Source organism: Numenius arquata, chromosome 3 (assembly GCF_964106895.1).
Source record: "Numenius arquata chromosome 3, bNumArq3.hap1.1, whole genome shotgun sequence".
In the NCBI taxonomy this organism is placed as follows: domain Eukaryota; kingdom Metazoa; phylum Chordata; class Aves; order Charadriiformes; family Scolopacidae; genus Numenius; species Numenius arquata.
Window position 1 is genome coordinate 65735837 of NC_133578.1, and position 20339 is coordinate 65756175.

A 20339-nucleotide genomic window follows, 5' to 3' on the forward strand; every position below is an offset into this window, starting at 1 on the left:
CTTCCCGTCATCCCACGCGCGCGAAGGTGAAGGGTAGGGCAGCCCGACATGGCGGCCTACCTGACGCACCAGCAGAAGGTGCTGCGGCTCTATAAGAAGTCCCTGCGGCACCTGGAGTCCTGGTGCATCTACCGGTGAGACGGGGGGAGAGAGGGCCTGGGGAGGGGGGAGAGGCCTATTCTTTCTGGGAGCGGGGCCTCTCAGCTCCGCAGTTGGGCGGGGGGGAGGGCTTCCCCGCTCTGCTCTGCCGGGCTTCCCCGCTGAGACGGGACCTTGGGCTCGACTGGGGCGTTGTCCTCTTCCCTTTCCCCTCTTCTTCTCTTTCCCCCAGGCGTGGCTGAAGGGGTGAGGAAAAAGCCTCCAGGGTCACTGCTGCAGAAGAGGGCAGTGTGGGAACAGGAGCTCCTCAGAGGGCCCTGATCAAACTCTGACTGCGCAGGGGAGACTGTTGGTGTTGCCAAGCTTTGCTTCTGTGTGTGATTAGTCTTTTTCTCCAGTGTACATCACTGTGCTTAACCTCTGTCTGTAGAGACAAGTACCGCTACTTTGCCTGCCTCCTGAGAGAACGATTTGATAAGAACAAGGATGTGAAGGATATGGTGAAAGCTACAGAGCTACTGAAGGCAGGCGAGGAGGAGTTCTGGGCAAACCAGCATCCTCAGCCATACATCTTCCCTGACTCTCCTGGAGGCACTTCCTATGAGAGATATGAATGCTACAAGGTAAGGTGGTATGTAAGGTTGTGCATCACTGTGCTTACCTTACTCTTTTTAGTAAATGAAGAGTCAGTGTTTTAAGTAGATTTTCATAGGGCTGCAGATAGACTCAGCAGTATTGTTTCTTTAATAATTTTCTGCTGCTGAACATCTTGCTGCTTGCACGAAAGAAACCGTCCTGCTTTTCTGGTCCTTGAAAATAGAATTTGTTGGTCCGTCTAAAAACAGCTAGCTTCTTTTTTACTGGAATAATAATCTCTTCTTTTGCCAAAGGGAAGCTGCTCCATGATGTCTTAGGCAGGCACAGTGAAAGGGTTGGAGCTGAGCTGTGAGAGTAGACAAGGTGGAGGAAGCTGAGCTACCCTTTGTGATGCCATCTGCTCACAGCTCTGGGCTTGCCAGATGTTGGCTTGGCTGTTGGGGGACTCCTCTTTACTCAGTCCCATCATTCTTTCAGCATTTTGAGTAATGGTACAAATTATCATTTCACTTCATATGCTGTAGTGCCAGATATGTATTTTTGTGTTGCTATGTGATAGGTGGTACCCTAAAAATAGAATCTGTGTTCTTGGAATCTAAAGCACTTGTAGAGGCTTTTCCCCCCCCAGATTGTTCTATTTAGGAGTAAAGAAACAGGTTTCATAGAAAAACACAGGGGTTTTGCTTACTTGGCCTAGGCTTCTAATGCATTATGGGGAGTAAATACTAACCTAGAGAGTACATGCACCTATTTTCTCCTGAATTTGAAGAAAGTGCATACACAAGACTAGATCTGATCATATCTTTACATACAAGAAGCTGTGTGAAAGGCAGAATCTGATGTAGGTTTATCAAAGAACACATGAGTGAAAAGGGCAGAGGAGGAGTTAAGCTTATGCCAAGGTCAGGTGCCTTAGAAGTAATAGAGATAATAGTGAGAGAGAATCTGGACAAAGAAAAGGCCAGTTGAGTCAAGATTAGTTCTTCATATAGAAACATAGCTCGGTTTATGTTCTCTTTTCTTTGCCCTGTTTGATATGCTAAAGCTGTGCTTTAACAAAATGGCTGTCCCAAGGATTTGGACTGTTGAGTATCAGTGACTGTTCATTGTGGATGCTGCTACAAAATGTAATTTTTAGGTCTCAGCCTGTTTCGCGGTTTTAATTGTTGTTTGATGCATGTGGATTTTTTTATAGTATTAGCAGCAGCTCTGCTTTTTCTCTTCAATCAAAGGTTTACTCAGTGATGAGAATCACAGCAGGAAACTGGAAGTGTAAATGTCACCAGATGAATGATGATATTGGAACAACTTTTAAATTTTCTTTTTTTTAAGAATTGGGGTTTTTTGGTGTTTTTTGTTTGTTTTTAAATCTATGTTAACATTTTAAAGACAGAAACATTCAGTGAAATGCTGCTGCAAAATTTTAAATTTTGCTTTTTTTTCTTGACTGGACATCTTAGAGGTCAGACCATTATCAAAATCTTAAAGGACACTAATTTTTTTCAGTAGTTGTAGACAAGTGGAAATGAGCTGTAAGGTTCTGTCTCTGTTAAAGAAAATTAATTAGTAGTTGGAGTAAAAGGATCTCTCTAACCTTCTGCCTTTGGGAGAAGGAAGGGAAGAAATGAGATGGAATTATTTTGAGAACTTCAGAGTGAACTGAGATGACCTGGGACTTGTCATCGGGATGCTCTGATTTAAGCAAGTCACTGTGATGCCTTCCTCTGACTTAGAGGAAAATAATGTGTGAAACAAAGATGAAATGTACTGACCCCTGCCATATAGGTGCCTTGGGACTAACGATAGTCAGGTAGCTCTTAAATGGGGGTTTTATGTAGTACTTTGTTTCGTGGGTTATTTATCCATTTTAATACTGGCTTCAGCGTTTAGTTCTTATATATGTGTGTGTGTACTATATGTGATTTCCTATGTAAAAATAATATATGTGAAACTTTTTTTTTAACAGATTCCTGAATGGTGCTTGGATTTCTGGCATCCTTCTGAGAAGGCGATGTATCCCGATTACTTTGCCAAACGAGAGCAATGGAAGAAGCTGCAGCGGGAAAGCTGGGATAAAGAGGTCAGTGCTTGATCGATGCAAAGGAAGGTCTCTTTAGCACACAAGTATTTTGTGTGACATTTACATTTGTTCTAGAAAAATCATGGAATGCCTACTGTGGTCTCGTTTAGACTCTGCTGTATTAGAACTCTTGTGAAACACTGACTTGACTAAAATGCTTTCACGGAGATCTCGGAGCTACAGCTTCTTAAAAGCTGTGAAGGGAATTTGAAATTAAAGGTGAAGCTGCAACCATGTTTCAGTTAATGCAGGGCTGTTTGCTAAGGGAAGTTCCAAAGTGGGATGAGAAGAGATTAATGACCAGAGAATCCCGCTGCTGCTGCTGTGAAGTTCTGACACTCGGTTGTACCGTTAAAAGTGACTTAACACAGTGTTCATCAGTTGGGAATTGATAACTTCTGGCCAACCTAAACTGAGATTCATTTGGAAAAAGTTGATGTTCTCAGAACAGTTCTTTAATTCGGTTGTAGAGAAATAGTTGGATTGTATGTAGTGTGGCACTTGTATCAGAATTACCATAGTGGTAGCCAGCACTTACGCTGCCTCAAGAAATGTGTATTGAGAGCATCTAAAGGGCTGTTGGTGGCAGAGAGAGAGGTCTCCTGCTGACAGGAATGGAAGGTGTTGGGGCTTGTAATTATTTGGCAGCTTTGAAAGCAGCAAGAGAATGCCATCAGTTTAATGTAGCAACGGTACACATTAGTTACTTGGAAGTAATGATCTTTTCAATAAAAAATTCTCTTGTGAGTCACTCTTTACTCCTAAAAATTCCTTCTTAATTAGGTAATACGAGCCTGTAATGATTACTGAGTTCAAGTGAATACTGAGGAACAGGAAACTTGTGTGTCAGCCGAAGGTGTTACTGCTGGTTCTCCCCTCTGAAATGGGGCCAGTTTTTCTTTCCGCCTGGGCGCTGAACACCACCTGATGGAAATGTGCTTACGTGACTAAAGCAATTTTATGTCTTGTCTTCTAGCTGAAGCAGTTAGAAGAAGAAACTCCAGCTGATGGTCCAAGAACTGAAGCTTTGCCTCCAGCTCGTAAGCAAGGGCATCTGCCACCCCTCTGGTGGCAGTATGTCACAAGACCTCGTGAAATTCCCATGTAAAAGCATTATTTCATGTGAGAATTCCAGCGGTCTATCCTCTGTAGGTGGTAGGCATGTCAGTGACCGCGTGCTACTCTAATACAAAATAAAGCCAAATAAAGTAAAAGAGAAGGCATTTTTCTGACATTCTGTTCTTTAGCATGCACGCACTTCACGTCCGGTTTGTGCAAAGTAGAATAGATGACTGTAACTTTGTCTACACTATATACCTAAAATGTCCTCTTCCAGCAACCCCTGGCCTCCAGCCTGCTGACCTGCTCAGTACAGAACCACGTCCTCTCTCTGCTCAGGCACCGGTGCTTTCCCTGCTGTTTTTCAATACTGGAGGTACTTGTTCATACCAAGAGTTCTGCCCTGTGCCCATTTTTCTAACCTGTTACAGGTTTCAAACACGGGCTGCTCCACCAGCACCAGTGCTGCCTTAACAGCTACTTGCATTAGCCAGAATATGAAAGGCCAAAAGGGGCAAAATTTACAGGGGAAATATACCACCTCGGGGCAAACCCAGCTACTCTGAGCCCGCTTTTGCCAGAGCTGGAGCTGCACCGGGGTGAGTGCCGGTACCGGAGTGCTCCACACCAGTGTGGGGCGCAGCTGGTCGGAGCGGTCAGTGGGATCACACCCAGTGGGTCTTAACCTCTATTCAGACAAATGTAAGCTTACAAAACCCAACCCCTCACCTGCCACCAAACCCCCGTTCCTGTGCTTTGCTTATCTGGTAACTGTATTCAGAAATTACGCAAACACCAAAATACTCATATTTTTTTTAATTATGTGCCATTTTGTACCCTCCCTCCCAGTCAGCCCAACCAGCCACAACGTTTTTTTGGCTAGAAAACAGAGCAAAAACATCCCTCTGGATTTTCACAAACAGCTGAGCGGGTCTGAGTGACGTTCCTTAACACGATGGATACCCCGTATCCCAGTATTAAAAACAACACAACGACCCAATCTGTGGATGCCCCATCCCTGGAAGTGTTCAAGGCGAGGCTGGATGGGGCTTTGAGCAACCTGCTCCAGTGGAGGTGTCCCTGCCCATGGCAGGGGGGTTGGAACTCAATGATCTTTAAGGTCCCTTCCAACCCAAACCATTCTATGATTCTATGACCCCATGGGACAAGTGAAGACCATTCTGCAGCTGCAAGCGAATGGGATTTGCTGTAGAAACAGCTGGGATGCCCTTCAAAATGAGGGAGCCCGGCCATAGACAGTCACAGGGAGACAGGGAATGAAGCTAGGATATTTTTGGAGGCAGGACATATTTCCAGCCAAACCACCTTGAGTTTTCATTTAATGTCTTGGTGACAAATGGAAACCTCCGGACAAAAATGACTCTTACTGCAGTGGCAAGGAAATAAGTAAGGTTGCTGCGTGGCAGCTGCAGGTGGGAGCAATATCCTGCCTCTCCACCCTTGTTCCTGAAGAAGCTGAACAAAATAAAGTCTACGGTCACTCAGGGGCATGTGGGAGACACCCCGGTGGTGTGCTGGATACATTCTGGCTGTGAGCACAGGCCGTGGCGGCAGCAGCAACTTTCCTCCTCTGGGAAAAGAAGCTGCGGTCCTGGCACTGAAGCAGACGCGTGAACACATCGAGTTACCTCCTGGCCAGGTGAGGGGCCAGTGAAATGGCATCAGCTGCTGTTTAACGGGAATTTCCCTCGTTACCTTTGTTCTGCTACTACCCTTCTAGCGCGCATCGCTAGAACATACCTATATGAGGTCTTATTTACTCTGTAATTCTCTCCTGCTCCTGTTACACGCAGATGGAACCTGTGCGACCTTCAGAAGTCTGATGGACACCACTGATACCCAAAGCTCTGGAAGCAGAAAGTCTTTAAGAACTGAAATACAGAAGTTTTCCAGCAGTTCTTTATTTATAATGTAGGCTTAAGCAATCATTACAATGTAGAAGGGAGACACACTTACAGCAATTATTTATACCAGTTTAGAACAAAAAACTGCACAGGGAGAGGTCAACTCTCAGTACAAACTAGCAACTAAACCACAATAATTTACCATTAGAAACATTTTATTTTTTAGCTGTGACACTGCTTTTACAATATGCAAAAACACAAACAATAGAACTATCCAAAGTGTTTTGTCACATTCTTTCTACATTGAATTTGGCAACATTTTATATTAAATTTTACTGATTATACTAACGTTTAAGAACTAAACAAGTGAAAAGCTGTACTCTGGTACAGTTACATCCATTTATTTCAAAGGTTTAAATAACACTTTTAACTATTGAGATTATCTCCTAGCAGTTTTTGTTTATGCAAAAACCATCTCAAAGCCTCATTTGCACAATGCATCAGCTACTGTATCAAGATTGGTGGGCTACACCACAGGCACTACTGTTTATTATATTCTGTAATAAGGAGCTTGTTTTTCAAAGAAAGGAAGGTTTAATATTTTCTAAGAATCATGCTTTTTTTTTTTTATTATTATTTTTGCTTTTAAGCCATAACAAAAAAAAAAAAAAGGTTAGCAACCACAGCAGTGTAAAATGTTATACAGAACACAGCGACTACACAGGTACTAGAAGTTTCACATCCAATGCAGTTATGTATTAAAGCATAAAAGGTTATGTAGGCAAGTCTAGAGCCAACAGAAATCTGCAGAGCGCGTGGTGGAAACTAGCCCCTTTAGGTGTCTATTTTTTTTTTTTTTTTTTTTTTTGGTGCATTTCTCAGCAATCCCGGCTGCGCCAGTCTGGGGTCCATCCCCGCCTGGGTCTGCTGCGGGTGGGCAGACGGCACCCCTCGGGACTGCCTGACGGGAACACGTGCCGTGCCCCGGGGTCTGCATATTTCTATCAGCTTTAGGAGACGGGTATTGCAGCAATAACTTACTTTTACTTGAAGGAAAAAATCCAACTCTTAATAATTCTATCAACAGCGTTCCAAAAAACATGACTTAAAGTACAAAAAAAGAGAATATAGCGGTCAGGTTCCCGGTATTATCAAAAAAAGAGTTATCTCTCCCCACCCCCCACCCTTCGCCCCTTTCTTTTCGGTATTTAAGAAAAGCCAATCAACTGCCATTTAAAAGAAGTTAAGAAAAACAAGCCCCTGTATTGGAAAGAAACATTCGCAGTTTATTAGATCACAAGCTGGTCACACCTGTCAAATTGTTAAGCGTTTTCTCAAAATATTTGGGCTTTCCAAGGTGCCCAGCCTGCTGGGCACAGTCCGAAAAAGGCATTTTGATAATATCTAAGAACTCCCTGCTTGCATTTTGAAAACGTTTTCACATTTTGTAACTGCCTCAAGCCTGTCGTCCTTGTTTTGTACTCAGCGAAAGGATGAGCGGAACAGAAGGTGAAGGTGGAAGGACCGAGCCCGCGGAGCTCAGGCTGCGTGCGCGTGACTGAGAGTTGCTGCTGTGCAGTCAGAAAAGAAACGTGGAAAAAAAAACCCAGTCTGTAAAACACCCCACAGAAACAAAACACTGCAATCCAATATGGCTTATTCTGATGCATTTACCATGAAGCTACTAGTAATTAATCCTACTAGGCTACTTTTGTGCAACAGCATCTGCTAGTTCCATGGCACCTCCCTCCCCCCACTACCCCCCCCAAATACTCTACCAACTGCAGGTTCCTTCCTTGCATTATATATTGCTTTTATTGTCAATTTTTATTCCTGCTTTTCAAACATGTGTGGTTTTTTTTTAATACTTAAACGAGGATCTGTTCCTTACAGTTTGACTTAAACTTTAAAATAAGTCCCGTTGTTTTGTTTTGCTTTTTAACCTCACTATTACAAGGCGCTCTACAAAAGCTTGCAAAAAAGCCAAATTTTCATTAAATCCCTTTGCTGAAGTTAACTACTCGACTTTTTTTTTTTTCATTGTCCTATGATTTAAAACTTTACAAAGAGAGTTATAAAAAAGGTAAATGGGATTTGGCACCTTCAGAAAAAATTAAAAGTGTAACTTAGATCAAAAAAATGCAGAAACAAAATCATTGATATTTACAAATTAAAACACCAGTGAAGATTATGTCTTACTACGCTCTCTCACCTTGTTTCTCTCTTTCAGAGTACTGTCAGACTGTTTGTTACCGAGTATCTTAAAAAATTCATTGATTACCGATTGGAATGGATAGAGACAAATTAGTTTCCTCACAGTTCATTCTCGGCGGCTGAGTACTCTGGCAGCTGGTGAACTCCTAGGAAATACGAGGTGCGGAGCGATCATTCGTGGTCGTCTTCTTCAGTTTGACCCCACGCCGAATGGCGTTCAGCATGTCTTCACCCTGGGGGACGTCCCCGGGACTCAGCTCTCCGGGATCGAGCTCCGTCTGGCCGGGGGGTGCGAGGCTGCCGGCTCCATCCCGGTCACTTTCTTCCCCCTCGCTCTCGGGAACCGCTTGCCTCTGTTCCTCGGCAGCGCTCAGTTTCTGGCCCGACGCCGGAGGGTTGACGGACGCTTGCCCGCTCCATGAGGACGAGGGCATGCTGGTGACACCTTGCCCACCATCTCCTGCTGCCGGAGAGTCGGGGCTTTGCTCGGGACATTCTTCTGTCCCAGCGAGGGCACCGGGCAGCCCCCCTGGGATATCGGGGACAGTCGGTGTTTTGACAGGAATCACTGGTGTCTTGATGGGAATCGGGCCTCCCCCGATGGTGCCGCGTCTGACTGAAGGCTTGGTGGAAGGGGTCCGTCTGATGGTGGCGACGCCGGGGGTGACAATGACCGGTCCAAGGGTGGTTGGCAGACCTGCGGTGGAAGCGGGACGCTTGGTTTGAAACATTCTGCGATAGGACTGGCTAATGTCGCTGTTTCTCGGGATGGTGGAAGATTTGTCAAACTCTTGTTGTTCTGCCTCCTGGTCACCACTCACAGAGAAATAATCATAATCTGAAACTGATGCCAAAAGACAGAATTAGGAACACGCTGGAGAAGACAGCTGAGTCGTGTCAGTAAGTCTAAACTATGTATAACTAAAAAAGTATATATAACCAAAAAAGCTTGGAGGTCAATAGCGATTAAGAGAGGTTTTGCCTCTAGGAGGCAGGAGGGCTGAGACAGTGTGACCAGGAATCTCAGAGTGCGCGGCTGGAGGCAGCACTACAGCAGACTGACCCTAAAGCTGCAGGGTGCCCACATCTCTTATGAAAGAGAACTTCACACGCTCAGTACCTTCTCTGAAAAGAACTAATTAAGTAACGAAGACTCAATGTTTGTTGCCAAAATTAAGACATCAAACCTAGCATCCTACAAGCCATATGCTACCACTTGTAGATACAAATACTTAAAACAGTCAGTGACTAAGAAAGGGACTTTAGATGAGGCAATGTGGGGCTCGGGGGAATGGGTACCAGTGGTTTCAGCAGTAAATTTGCTTATTTTGCAAACAAAGTAAATCCCAGCTGCCAGGCCTGAAAACTCAGCCTCAGCTTTAATAATTGCATCAAGTTCCTTCCTTTCCAAGGAACTGCTGGGCCCTCTGCAAGCCCTCCTGCCTCTTGTCACTGCACACCATGACCGGCCTCGGCTCAGCGAACAAGGGGGTTTCTGAACTGCAAACACCAAACTCCGTCCCTCTCAGGTCGCTGCTGCTTCTGAAACTGGGTACAAAACCCAACGCCCTATTGTGCCTTCCCAGGTATGTCCAAGTTAAAGGTCTCCAATGGGTTCTTTTTCCAATTAGGACAATTTCTCCTTAGCTGGGAAATAAGAGGTCACAAAGGGAAACCAAGAGCAGATTCAGAGAACTGACAGAACAAGAAAGCAAAGCTCATGAGCGTGCATCTGCCAAGACAATAGCTCTGAAAGGACACTACTACCACAAGAGGCATTCGAGCACGTTCTTTAAAATGGTAGCATCCTTAGGCTAAAACTCATTCCGGTAATGCACAAGAAAATACGACTGTTCAGTGCTCTATGCAGCAATCCAGGTTTCTATTTAGTTAATGAATCCAGGCTGCATTCCAAGCTGGAAAAAACTTCACAACAGCAATGTTCACCCTTTTCTCCCCAGCTGACTACAAAGGCAGTGAGCGATGGCTGCTGGAATACAGCTCCTTGGCACCAAGGGGTGAGCGTATGATGGCCAGGCTAGGAAAGCTCTGAAAAAGAACATCTCTTGGATGGGTACCTTGAGATGGGATGGTGTCCTCTGAACAGCACGGAGTTGTTGTCTGGGTGCTGTAGCCACTGGAGCACTGCAAGGAATCCCGACTGCTCCTCTGGGTGTCCAGCTGCAGCCCTCTCGTCAGAGCGAGCGCCAGCTCCTCGCAGGCCTCCATCTCCTCACCCTGCTGGTTACACACAGAGAGGAGACTCATTATGTCTAGAAGGGTTAATCAATCTTCACCGACTTTTAGCTGTCTCTCCTGCCAAACAGAGCTTCTGACCATCACAACCCAACAGGATTGAGTCCAACCATTTACTGGAGCTTCAAAGAAACAGACGCCTCTTTGGATGCTGTTGCTCTACGAATGCCAATGCCCAATGGCATATTTTCACGTCGCTCCCACTGGCCGCCCCAACACCACACCAGTCAGATAAACACGTGCTAACACGAAGCACGGCACGCAAGTTATTGGCAGGAGCTACCACATCTGCTTCCTTTGCACCAAACAGCATATTAGAAATTGAGCCTCACCCTTGTGGCAGCTGACACTGTCATGCTCCGAGGTCTCTGGGCCTCCTCAGGGGACACGGGTGGTCCACTCTGAGCTCCTCCATTGACATCTGGTTCGCGCTTTTCTTTGCGACGTTGCAAGGTGTTCACCATTGGCTGATCGTATGGGCCTGGTTTGGCCCAGTCCTAAGGAAATGTGCTTGTTAGTGACAGCTTTCATCAGTTATTGTGCTTTAATTACAAGTAAAACTATGAAAAGGGGCAATTTTAATGCAACAGGTTATGTATCAAAATGGATATGCCTTTCTGAATAGGTCAGAAATAAACTAATTTTGAGGATATTAAAAATCTTCACTTATAAATCCTATCTCTTTTACTAAAGGGAATCTAAATTTCAATTCTACCTAAGTGTTCTTATATGAAGCATTTAACATATTAATACTATAGTTTTCTCTAAATGGAATTCCATTGTGTTAAAGCCTATATTTTAAGAAATTCAAACGCAAGAATCACTGGCACACAGCAGAAAATATACATAAATGACCAATCAGCGATGTAACTGTTCTAGATGTACCCAGGTTGTAGTACTATGTGCTGTTAAGCATGTCTTCAGTTCTGAAAAATTAGGCTTGAACAGAGTTTTGATACACATTAGAGAAGCAACTCTGAGTAATCTCTCAGTTTACTTACTAGCTGAAATCTAGATCATAATAATGAAGAAAGACTTAACTTCACTCTGAATTACTGGTGCCCAATTCGAAACAGAAATTCCTCAGGCCACGAGGGCTGTATTCACTCAGGGCTCTATTAAGCAAAGTCCTGAGGGTGTCCCAAAGTCACATGTGGCACACAAAGAAAAGAGCAGGGCTGGTCAGTGAGCTGTGCTGGGACGCAGAACCGCTGCCAAGCAGCAGCTCCCTAAATGCCAACTGCCACAGGGGCAAGCCCAAGCCTAAGAGAGTCTTCCCTCACCGAGACAAGGGCTGCTTTAAAAGTAAAATCAGAAGAAACAACTTGCATGTGAGAGCGGACCACACACCCCACCACTGGCAGCAGCTGGCCGCTGGGCAGCCTCCGCGCTGTCTCCTGATAAATAATTAACAACGGGCTAAGACCACACTATAGATTATTACTGACGTGTCTCAGTCCAAGGTATAGGGGGTGCACGCAGCTGTACCGACAGAACCCCTCGTGCAGACAGGTACTTGGGGTTTATTAACACAAATGAAACTCTGCTTTGCCTTAACAGCTGTGTCTTTGCTGTAAGTGTTTTGCTGTGAAATATATTGGCAAAGTGCTTCCAGAATAGAGATAACTAATGACCCTGCAGCCCCAGGACCACTGTGGCCACCCTGTGTGTATGTCTCAACAGTCTCCAGCTGCTGGAGAGAGAGATTAATGGGATCTGTAACGAGGTATCTCAATTTACATGTAAAAGAAGGTCCCATGGTGCATATGCAGCATCATACAACCATCCACAGGCATCTAAGACCTGGGCAGCTACTACCAACTGCATACCAGCCTTGAGAAGATTCAGGGCAACAGACAAGAGACCTTCTCCCCTTGCTCCGGGGCAGAGTCTCCCAGAGGAATGAGCGTCAAGGCTCTGGCAGAGCGGAGACGTTTTGATGCCAAGGAACATCCCTGCAGATCCAGCTGGAGCAACTGAAAGAAGTTCCTCCACTCTGACTTTTTTGGTGGTCTCACCCAAGAGAGCAAAACAAGCTGGGTGAGCCCTCCCAGCCCGTGGCAGTAAAGCCAAGACAGCTTCAGTCACCCCTTGGGTTCTCCTGGTGACGAGCGCCTTCTTAAACCACTCCAGCTGGATCTACAGGAGCATGGCTGCCTACAGGGGCCGAGCACAGCCGCTGCAGGGAGAAGATCAATGTATGGTTTCACTGAGCCAGCTGCATGCCAAGCCTGTACTTCCCTGCTCAAGTGAGTGCCCTGACGGCACTCAACAAGCTCTTTTCTCGCTGAATAGAGCCCAGAGTGCTTTCACCAATGTTCCAGAGTTACACTATTCCTTCCTACCTAAGTGTTGTCAGCTTTGACATGTTTTAGGCAGTGCCAGAATAGACAAGGTCATTCAGAAATATCCACTACCAGATTTTAGCTCTCCGATTATCACCGTGCAGTGCCCATTCAGAGTGATATTAAACAGAGCAAATCAACGAGTAATTACATGGATCGAAAGGTAGCAACAACCGCCGTGCGCACACTGTTGGTATGAGGAGGTGAGGAACTGCCACAACAAAAGGAACACAAACCTTCCAGCTAGGGATCTTAGATGATGGTAACATGCCTGGCCCAATGGTGTAATAATGAACGTAGTCTGGAAGGAGGGCTGAGGGAGCCCGAGTCCACGCGCGGGAGACAGGCGGGAAATGAGGGAAAGGACCTGCACCAACTGAAGCTACGGATGGGTCACTTGATAAACTACAGTGATAAAACCCATTAGACAACTGGAAACGAAACAAATAAACAAACAAAAACAGAGAAATTAATATAAACAGAATGAATATGAAAATACACCGTGACTCTCATGTTCTAGGGAGAAAACTTCCATATCTTAACACAAAAGAAAGAAAAATCGTAGCTTTGCTGCAAATAAACAACAGACAATTGATACAATGCTTGGTTGAGAAGTGAGACTGCTTGAAAATTGTTATTCGGTATAACAAATTTCAGACATCAGTCTAGCAGTCATTGTCTCCAGGCTGGGCAGCTTTGCCTCCTGTCCCCGAAAGCGGCACGCTGTGAAAAAGCCTTTGCAGTTTAGGTTCCCTGCAGACTGCGGACATAGAAACAAAACATTTCCAATACTGGAGGCATTTGCATTGGTGGCGTTTATTCTATGTAGCCGGACAGAGAGGAAAAGTGTACAGCCTTCGAAAATGACGTGTTCTGGTCGTGTGATGATATGGAAGAAAAAAAAAAAAAAAAAGAAAAAAAACAACAGCAAGGATTTACCAGATGAGAATGGAGACCGCTGTCACCTCCTCCCCCGATACAGAGTGTATACCCCGTAATTTATTCCAGCCTTGTGTGGTTTGGTTTTTTTTTCTCCTTTTTGTTTTGGTCAAAACCACACCCCAATTGCTCAGTGTAATACGTGCTGCCTAACGGGAGAGAGGGGAGAAGCCACAAAGGGTACAACCTGGTCAAGCTGCTCTTTGTCAGGCAATCAGTTGGGTTTGGGCAGCGTTCCACAACCTCTCTGAGCAGAAAAGGTGGACAAAGAGCTTTTCTTAGAAAATTACCTCTGTAAAATGCCCCATTTGTAGCTTCCCCCTAGCAGTTAGCTTAAAGGCAAGCGTCGCTGTGATTTATTCAATCAGATTCATTTCTAAGGGAGTGTGGAACAGTTCCTATTCTCATCTTCACAGGGAGGAATCCAGGCTGCGTCCCATGCACAGAGGTTTTTTTTGTCCAAATGTTGCTGGGTTTGGATAACAAGCTAGTAGGTTTGTAAGTCTTTGAGATGAAGTTTTTCACCTTATCTGTGGAGGCCCAAGCCCCCATGGTGGAGCCTGAGCTGACTGAGGTGGGGGAACTGCACTCGCTCACTGACTGGCAGGTTTCAGAGGCTTCTGAAGAGGCAGAGCTGGACGAATTCTGCAGCGTAAAACAGCACCGCAAGGCAGGGAAAGGATATACAAGCCACCAAAAAAGAAAAAAAAACAAACAGAAACAACACACACACACACAAAAAAAAAAGACAAAAAGCACATACACAGAGACACACACAGGAGAGAGGGAAGGATGAGAGAAGCAGAGGGTTAGGGTTTTAAAAATCAATTAGAAACTGCTCAAAACCATTGCTAATGTTCAGGAAATCTATGAGAAACAAAACAAGCCATTTGCTTAATGTGAGAACTTGCCACGCTGCTTGAGAATGAGGGAATCGAGGCAGCGATCTCAACTCCTCATTGCAATTTCAGCGTCTCAATTCTGTTAGCTGTCTCAGAGCAAGAAGCTGAGGGAGCTGAGGGAACCTACGGTCCAAACATGCAATATACCGAGACAACTGATTTTATACAGAAAAGCAGATCATCAGTGCTTCAAAGACACAAAGTTTAGATTTAATACATGGAGCAGCAAACGTCATTTACATTCACAAGTTCTCAGATATTCTGATCTGCAAAAGCGCTTGTGAAAAGCTCATCTGAGTGCAAATATTACGGAACAGAGAAAGAAGTGATACTTACCAAAGCTGAGGTTTCCAAAGTGCATTATCTGTATGCATGTGCCTCTGCAGGTAGTATGCATACACCCAGAGCACTCTGACTCAAACTTTTCTGCCCAGCAGCCAATATGAAGGTACATGTACTCTGCTGAGTGCATAAACGGTGGCTTGTGCTTGCCACCCACCTCCTCGTAACAGCAGAGAGAGAAAACATCAGGGGCTTGGATGGAGAGGGAAGGAAAATGCAGGACATCGAGTGTCCATCGAACACCTCAAACATTTAGCTCCTAGCTAGGAACTTCTCTTCCACTTTTTGGTGCATGCCTTTATGTTCTTTTCCTGCTGTGAGACCTCTACAACAGCATCTAATTCACCTTCAGGCAGGCCAAGGTGAATAACCACGTGGAGCATTTTACCAACTACAATGCTTTCACGCATCCTTTCTGAAACCTCGTGCTTATGGTCCGAAAGACCCTCCTGGGTCTGTATACTCTGCACATGGCAGGACAGACAGTGAAGAGTCTGAGTGCCAAATACTGTATCACACCTTCAAAGTGGCACTACCCTCAGTAGGGATGTACATGCAGGTCCAACTGAGTGCTCGGAAATGGTCAAGAATACTGGCAAAGTTGTCAGGGCAGTGCTGAGCTCTCTTCATTGCCAGGAAATTCAACACTAATTCATCCTTTGGTAGTCCGAGACCTGTGAAGCAAGTCTATCTAAGGATACCCCTGGGGTTTTATTTTATGACAGCAGAGAGAATGTGCTCTTGTATCAAGTTTGTGTAGCAAAGCCTCGGATTTCAAGGAATGATATTTTCAAGAGGAAGGGAAATCTCATCTGAAATAAAATTTCATCAGTTAACCTTAGATGAGATCTTGGGGTGAGTTTGGAATAAAAGGATAGCTGGATAAGAGGCACTTAGAGAAGTAATTACTGATAACACTCGGAAGCTGTCTCACTGCTCACCAGAAGCCACGCATGAGGAATGTGTAGCCAACTGCCTGGGTAAAGGTGTTAGTCTCCTGAGATGGGATACCATCAGCCTAAGGATTTTGGTGAAGACTGTTGGGGCTGTTGAGAAGCCAATACAATATCAGCATCCCAAGTTAATTAGCAAACTGTGGATTTAAATGAAACTTTGCATGTAATATGGTGGACTATTTTATAGAAATAACGCACACCCCATCTTATGCTGCCATGAGATCAGATCTGCGGGTGACCTGTCAAACACGTTTAGGGTAGAAGTAAGCTCAGCTAACAAGCCTTGTATTCAAAGTGCAGTAAGAGTTGAGGTGAAAATAAGATCAGAAGAAACTACAAGAAATGACATGTAGCTATCAAGGAGAGAAATGAAAAGGATGCACTGGGGTACTGTGACTTGATGATGTGTGGAACTTATCACGTTTTTGATTTAATGCAACTCCATTTACAGAGACAAACCTCTAAAAATAAGAATAGTGACAAACATGAGCTGCCGTTGACTCTGCCATCAGACATAACTACAATATACTAAATAGAGACGAGCTGATTTTTTTTATCTTTAGAGAACAATACATTATACAAAATTAGCTTTTAGACTAAAACTCCAAGTTCTGCCTGACATTCTAGGTAGCTCAACAAAAGCAACTGTTTGAAAAGCCCCGTGAGAACACTCACGCTAACGTTACACTTTAGCCAGGGGGAGAAAAAAAAAAAAGAGAGAAAAATATAATTTCAGAAAATCCTTTCTGAAACCTTGTGCTTACGGTCCGAAAGACCCTCCTGGGTCTGTATACTCTGCACATGGCAGGACAGACAGTGAAGAGTCTGAGTGCCAAATACTGTATCACACCACCTTGTTTTCTGCGTATGCCCTGATGATAACAAGTGAGAATTTGGAGTTTACAGCCAATAGACTATCCCTTTTTACGAGCCAGAAACTTCAAAAGGTTATGTCAAGCATTGGTAGAAATAGGTTATAAATGTTTATTAGCAATAAAGCTGCATGTAGCAACTAGATGGAAAAAAGCCAAAAATGTAAATTCTGAAGATGCAAAGAATTGTTCAATTTATTTGGTGTATGGGGAAAAATGATTGTAAGTGGTGAGCTTATTTTTGCAATAAAGTGACTCCAAGGTGAAAGAAAGATGAAAGCAAGGACTCTCCCACTAACTCAGCTTGGCCGTTTTCAACAGGCAAAGCTGGACAAAGGATAAACCAAGATGCCATGGGGAAAACACCTTGGTAGTTGAAGGAAATGCAAGGGGTGGTGGTAGGAGAACAGGGTCTCCTTGTCTTGAGAAACTTGCATGGCACAGGGCAGGGGAGCCTCTGGTCTTGCTAAAAAACGATTACAACAGTGAGAAAATGATGGAGAAGGCAGCAGAATGACACTGAACTCCTGAAGGAGAAGTGTAAAGAAAACGCAGGCAGCAGTAGGCTCAGATCAGACTGCAGAAACGGTCCTGACTGGCTGAACCTGGGTGTGGGAAGCACAGACCACCCTTCATCTCTTAGCAGAAAGTACACCAGGGGTTGAAACCAGAAAATGCATAGTTACTGCTTGGGCAAAAAGTCTCCAAACTTCTGAGTGCTTGTTCCATCCACACACCCACCGGTACACGTGCCCCTGGGAGCACACGCATGGGCAAACATCGAGCACGGAAATTCCTACTCCACCTCCCGTGGAGTGAGAAACTTGATTATGGGATTTTTTCAACTTATTTTAGTTGATCCCTTTTTAAAATGATTGTTTAGTTTGAACCATTTTTAAAATTAACTCTTTCATTTTAGCTGTTTTAACCCTGGGAGATTTATTTTATTTTCCCACAGCTGCGATAATGGTGATTTTCTGCTCCGCTCTCAAACCACCTCTTCTGCCAAAAAGCTTAAAGCTAACAGCATCAGCAGAAAGCTAAAACCGTGCTCTGCAAAGAGACAACCAGTTCCTCAAAGATACTTTATACGCAGTAGCTTGGTATCTGGTCTCTCTGACATTGTGCTACGGCTTGTTCTTGGATAGTGTCCCGCTGCTTGGTGTGCTATGTATGAATTCCAGCAAGGATATAAAAAGCTGTATTTTGGGCTACTGGACTGTATGATTATATTTTCCATCTGTTGTCCTACTAACCTATAAGAGGACTGCAGTTACCTTAGATTACTTGCATGCTTTGTTTGCTACATCTTACATTCAAATATAGCATTGTTTTCTTAACCCCTTCCCTTCCTCAACTACTCAACAGAGGTTCTTGGGCAAGGGTTTCCCAGGAGACCAAATCCTAATGAAGAGCTTGGTCCAATGTCCTTCTACAGTCATTGGAAGACCTTTCAAAAAGCTTCGGATAGTGACTCAAGGTCACCTCCTCAATTTGTCTCACTTTCTGGAACACGTCTCTACTGAACCCTTTTTTCTAGTCAGGAACAAACTGTAGGGAAACAACTTAAGGAAGGTTAGGAGAAACAAATACGTGGTGATAATTTACAGATGCGTTTCAGTTCCTTTGGGGTTTTTTGGTTTTGATTTTTTTTTAAGGTCTGATTTGGAAGCATTTCTTAATTTACATGGAAAACTGAACAGTTGTAACAATATATTTTCCCTATTCTAACTTCAAACTATTTCAAGCAATGAAGTCTCCCCCAAAGCAGGATCTTTCCAGCCTGCTAATCTGTACATGCAGAGGCAAGTTCACATTCAGTTTCCCTCCGCTGTTTAGGGAAAGCAATTTCCAGAATATTCTAACAATAAAGCCTGAGTCCTCTGCTGCTTGACAGCACATCAACGGTTTTTTTAATCTTCATCTGCTTCTTTTCTCTCCCCTTGCTTTCATCCCCACGAAGTCATAAGCAGCCTCTAAAATCTGACTCTGTAATTGCTTCCTCTGTGTGTGTTCACTCCAAGTCCAGAGGATGCTTCTATTATTATCCCCCTACATCAAACATAACCGTACGACTACCATATTGCTTCATCGCAGGTACTGCCAGATCTCAGTTTGTCTACTCCATAGAGCAATGTGTGGGTTTAGCAACACCAGCCACGTCCAGTGTTGATCCAAGACCTACTCTGTGCTCCCAGCAGCAGGTCTGTCAGAAGGGCTTTACGTGGTTTCGGTACATTCCATGGACAATGCTGGCCACGGCTGACCTCAAGTCTGGCATTTAGAGAAGCTCCAGAAAGAGACCTGTGATGCTTTTCCAGCTGTTCAGCTATACCCAAATGCACTTGCTTAATTAAGATTAAAACATTTTACAACGACCTTTCCACATGTACAGCTATCTGTTACAGGCTAACACTTTCACTCCCAGTGATCTTAACAGCGACGCTGCAGAGAAGAGATTGTACGAAACCCGTGTAAGGGCAGAGTCTGGTTTTATAATCACTCTTTTTTCCTAGAAGACTATTCAGAGTGTGGTAACTGTAAAGACTTATTGCTCAGCAACTATAGGCTTAAAAGAACTTCATTTTGCCAGTCATCTCTCTTCTGGCATAGTCCGTTATTTTGTTTAAATCTCTACTTACTCCTTGTTTGACTTTTTTTTTCCCCATCCATGGTTTCGAATATATTCAGTTTAATTTTCAGTGACACTTGCTTGTCTAAAACCTAGGTGAGAGCATAAAAGCTTCACATAGCTCATACAGTCTCATTCCTGTAATATGGGAATTTTATGTAGCTTCCTTCTAATTTTTTTAAAAATGCATTATTAAAAGAAAATGGTTTTGCTGCCTTCAAATCTACTGCTGCCAGTAGATGCCACAGCATGTAGCTAGCAAACATCAGCAAAGTGTCCACCTGTGCAAGATATATAGCTTTTAATTTCCTTTGTTGATTCCAGAGCTTGCTTTTCTGCTGTCTCGGTGTCACTACCAGAAACAATGACATCAGTGTTTTCGAAACAGTCAGCAGCCGCTACCGCTGCTTCTCCCCACCCACCACCGAGCCTCAAAAGCACACCACCACAAGGAAGATCTGTCAGTTAGGTTAGAGACACACAACATGAAATAACGCTGTAAATTGAACAGCTTCTCGGTAAGCTCACGATCACAATTATCTGTCAGCACAACACACACATTTTACTTAGTGCTGAACATACAAAGCAAGACACTGAAGCAAAGATGAAGCGGCCAGGCAATGATCTGTTACCTTTTCCTCTGCGTAAAGGTATACAGAACTAGAGACATACAGAGCACATACCTACTTGTTATACCAACACACTACGCTTGTCAACGCCACACTGCTGCAGCCTTCTACAGCTCACGAATAGCTCAAGTGATGCTGGGGTCAGTTTGCAACTTTATGGACAGTTTCTCAAATGAAGTGAAAGCGTAGGAACTTAGCTGGTGTCAATCAGCGTGACTCCCATCAAATTTAAGATGTTCCGCCAGCTGATACCGGCCTAAGTTCTCCCCCCTGCTTAACAGGGGAACTTGCAAAGGGAGGTGTTGGGTTTTTTCCATGCTAAGGGCAATTGCAAAGTTACATCTTCATCTGCAAACACAGCATCATCATGTAGATTACCGCCCTCTTATGCGGGTGCAGTGGATACTATGAAAACCAAAGATGATGCCAGCATGTATAACTGAGGTACGTATCTTAAAAGTCAACTTCCTTACCTTGTCACTATTCCAGTTTACTTTATTATTGCTCATTTACTTTTTTGCATTTCACTTAGGTTAGCCATAGCCAATCTAA

General features: G+C 44.2%; 2 protein-coding genes across 14 annotated transcripts in view; one reads left to right on the forward strand and one right to left on the reverse strand.

The window, feature by feature from the left end:
* Positions 1-9: 9 nt before the first annotated feature.
* NDUFB9 (NADH:ubiquinone oxidoreductase subunit B9) lies at positions 10-4003 on the forward strand. 2 transcript variants are annotated; one of them, XM_074145990.1, is made up of 4 exons: positions 10-134; positions 530-722; positions 2663-2776; positions 3753-4003. In XM_074145990.1, the coding sequence occupies exons 1-4, from the start codon at positions 49-51 to the stop codon at positions 3882-3884; spliced, it is 525 nt and encodes a 174-aa protein (XP_074002091.1). In that variant the 5' UTR covers positions 10-48; the 3' UTR covers positions 3885-4003. The 2 variants fall into 2 exon arrangements, with proteins under 2 accessions (XP_074002091.1, XP_074002092.1); XM_074145991.1 differs by having other exon boundaries at positions 26-134; positions 332-722; positions 3753-3998.
* Positions 4004-5751: 1748 nt separating this feature from the next.
* MTSS1 (MTSS I-BAR domain containing 1) overlaps positions 5752-20339 on the reverse strand; it is a 127524-nt gene continuing 112936 nt past the window's right edge. For 4 of the 12 annotated variants that reach the window (XM_074146042.1, XM_074146041.1, XM_074146040.1 and 1 more), the window contains 4 exons: positions 13980-14099; positions 10503-10667; positions 9993-10155; positions 5752-8758 (listed from right to left, as the gene is read on the reverse strand). In XM_074146042.1, coding sequence (XP_074002143.1) covers positions 8061-8758; positions 9993-10155; positions 10503-10667; positions 13980-14099 — 1146 coding nt within the window. In that variant the 3' untranslated portion in view covers positions 5752-8060. Of the gene's footprint in view, positions 8759-9992; positions 10156-10502; positions 10668-12751; positions 12947-13979; positions 14100-20339 lie in introns of all 12 variants that reach the window. The other 8 variants (XM_074146036.1, XM_074146037.1, XM_074146035.1 and 5 more) reach the window with 4 other exon arrangements.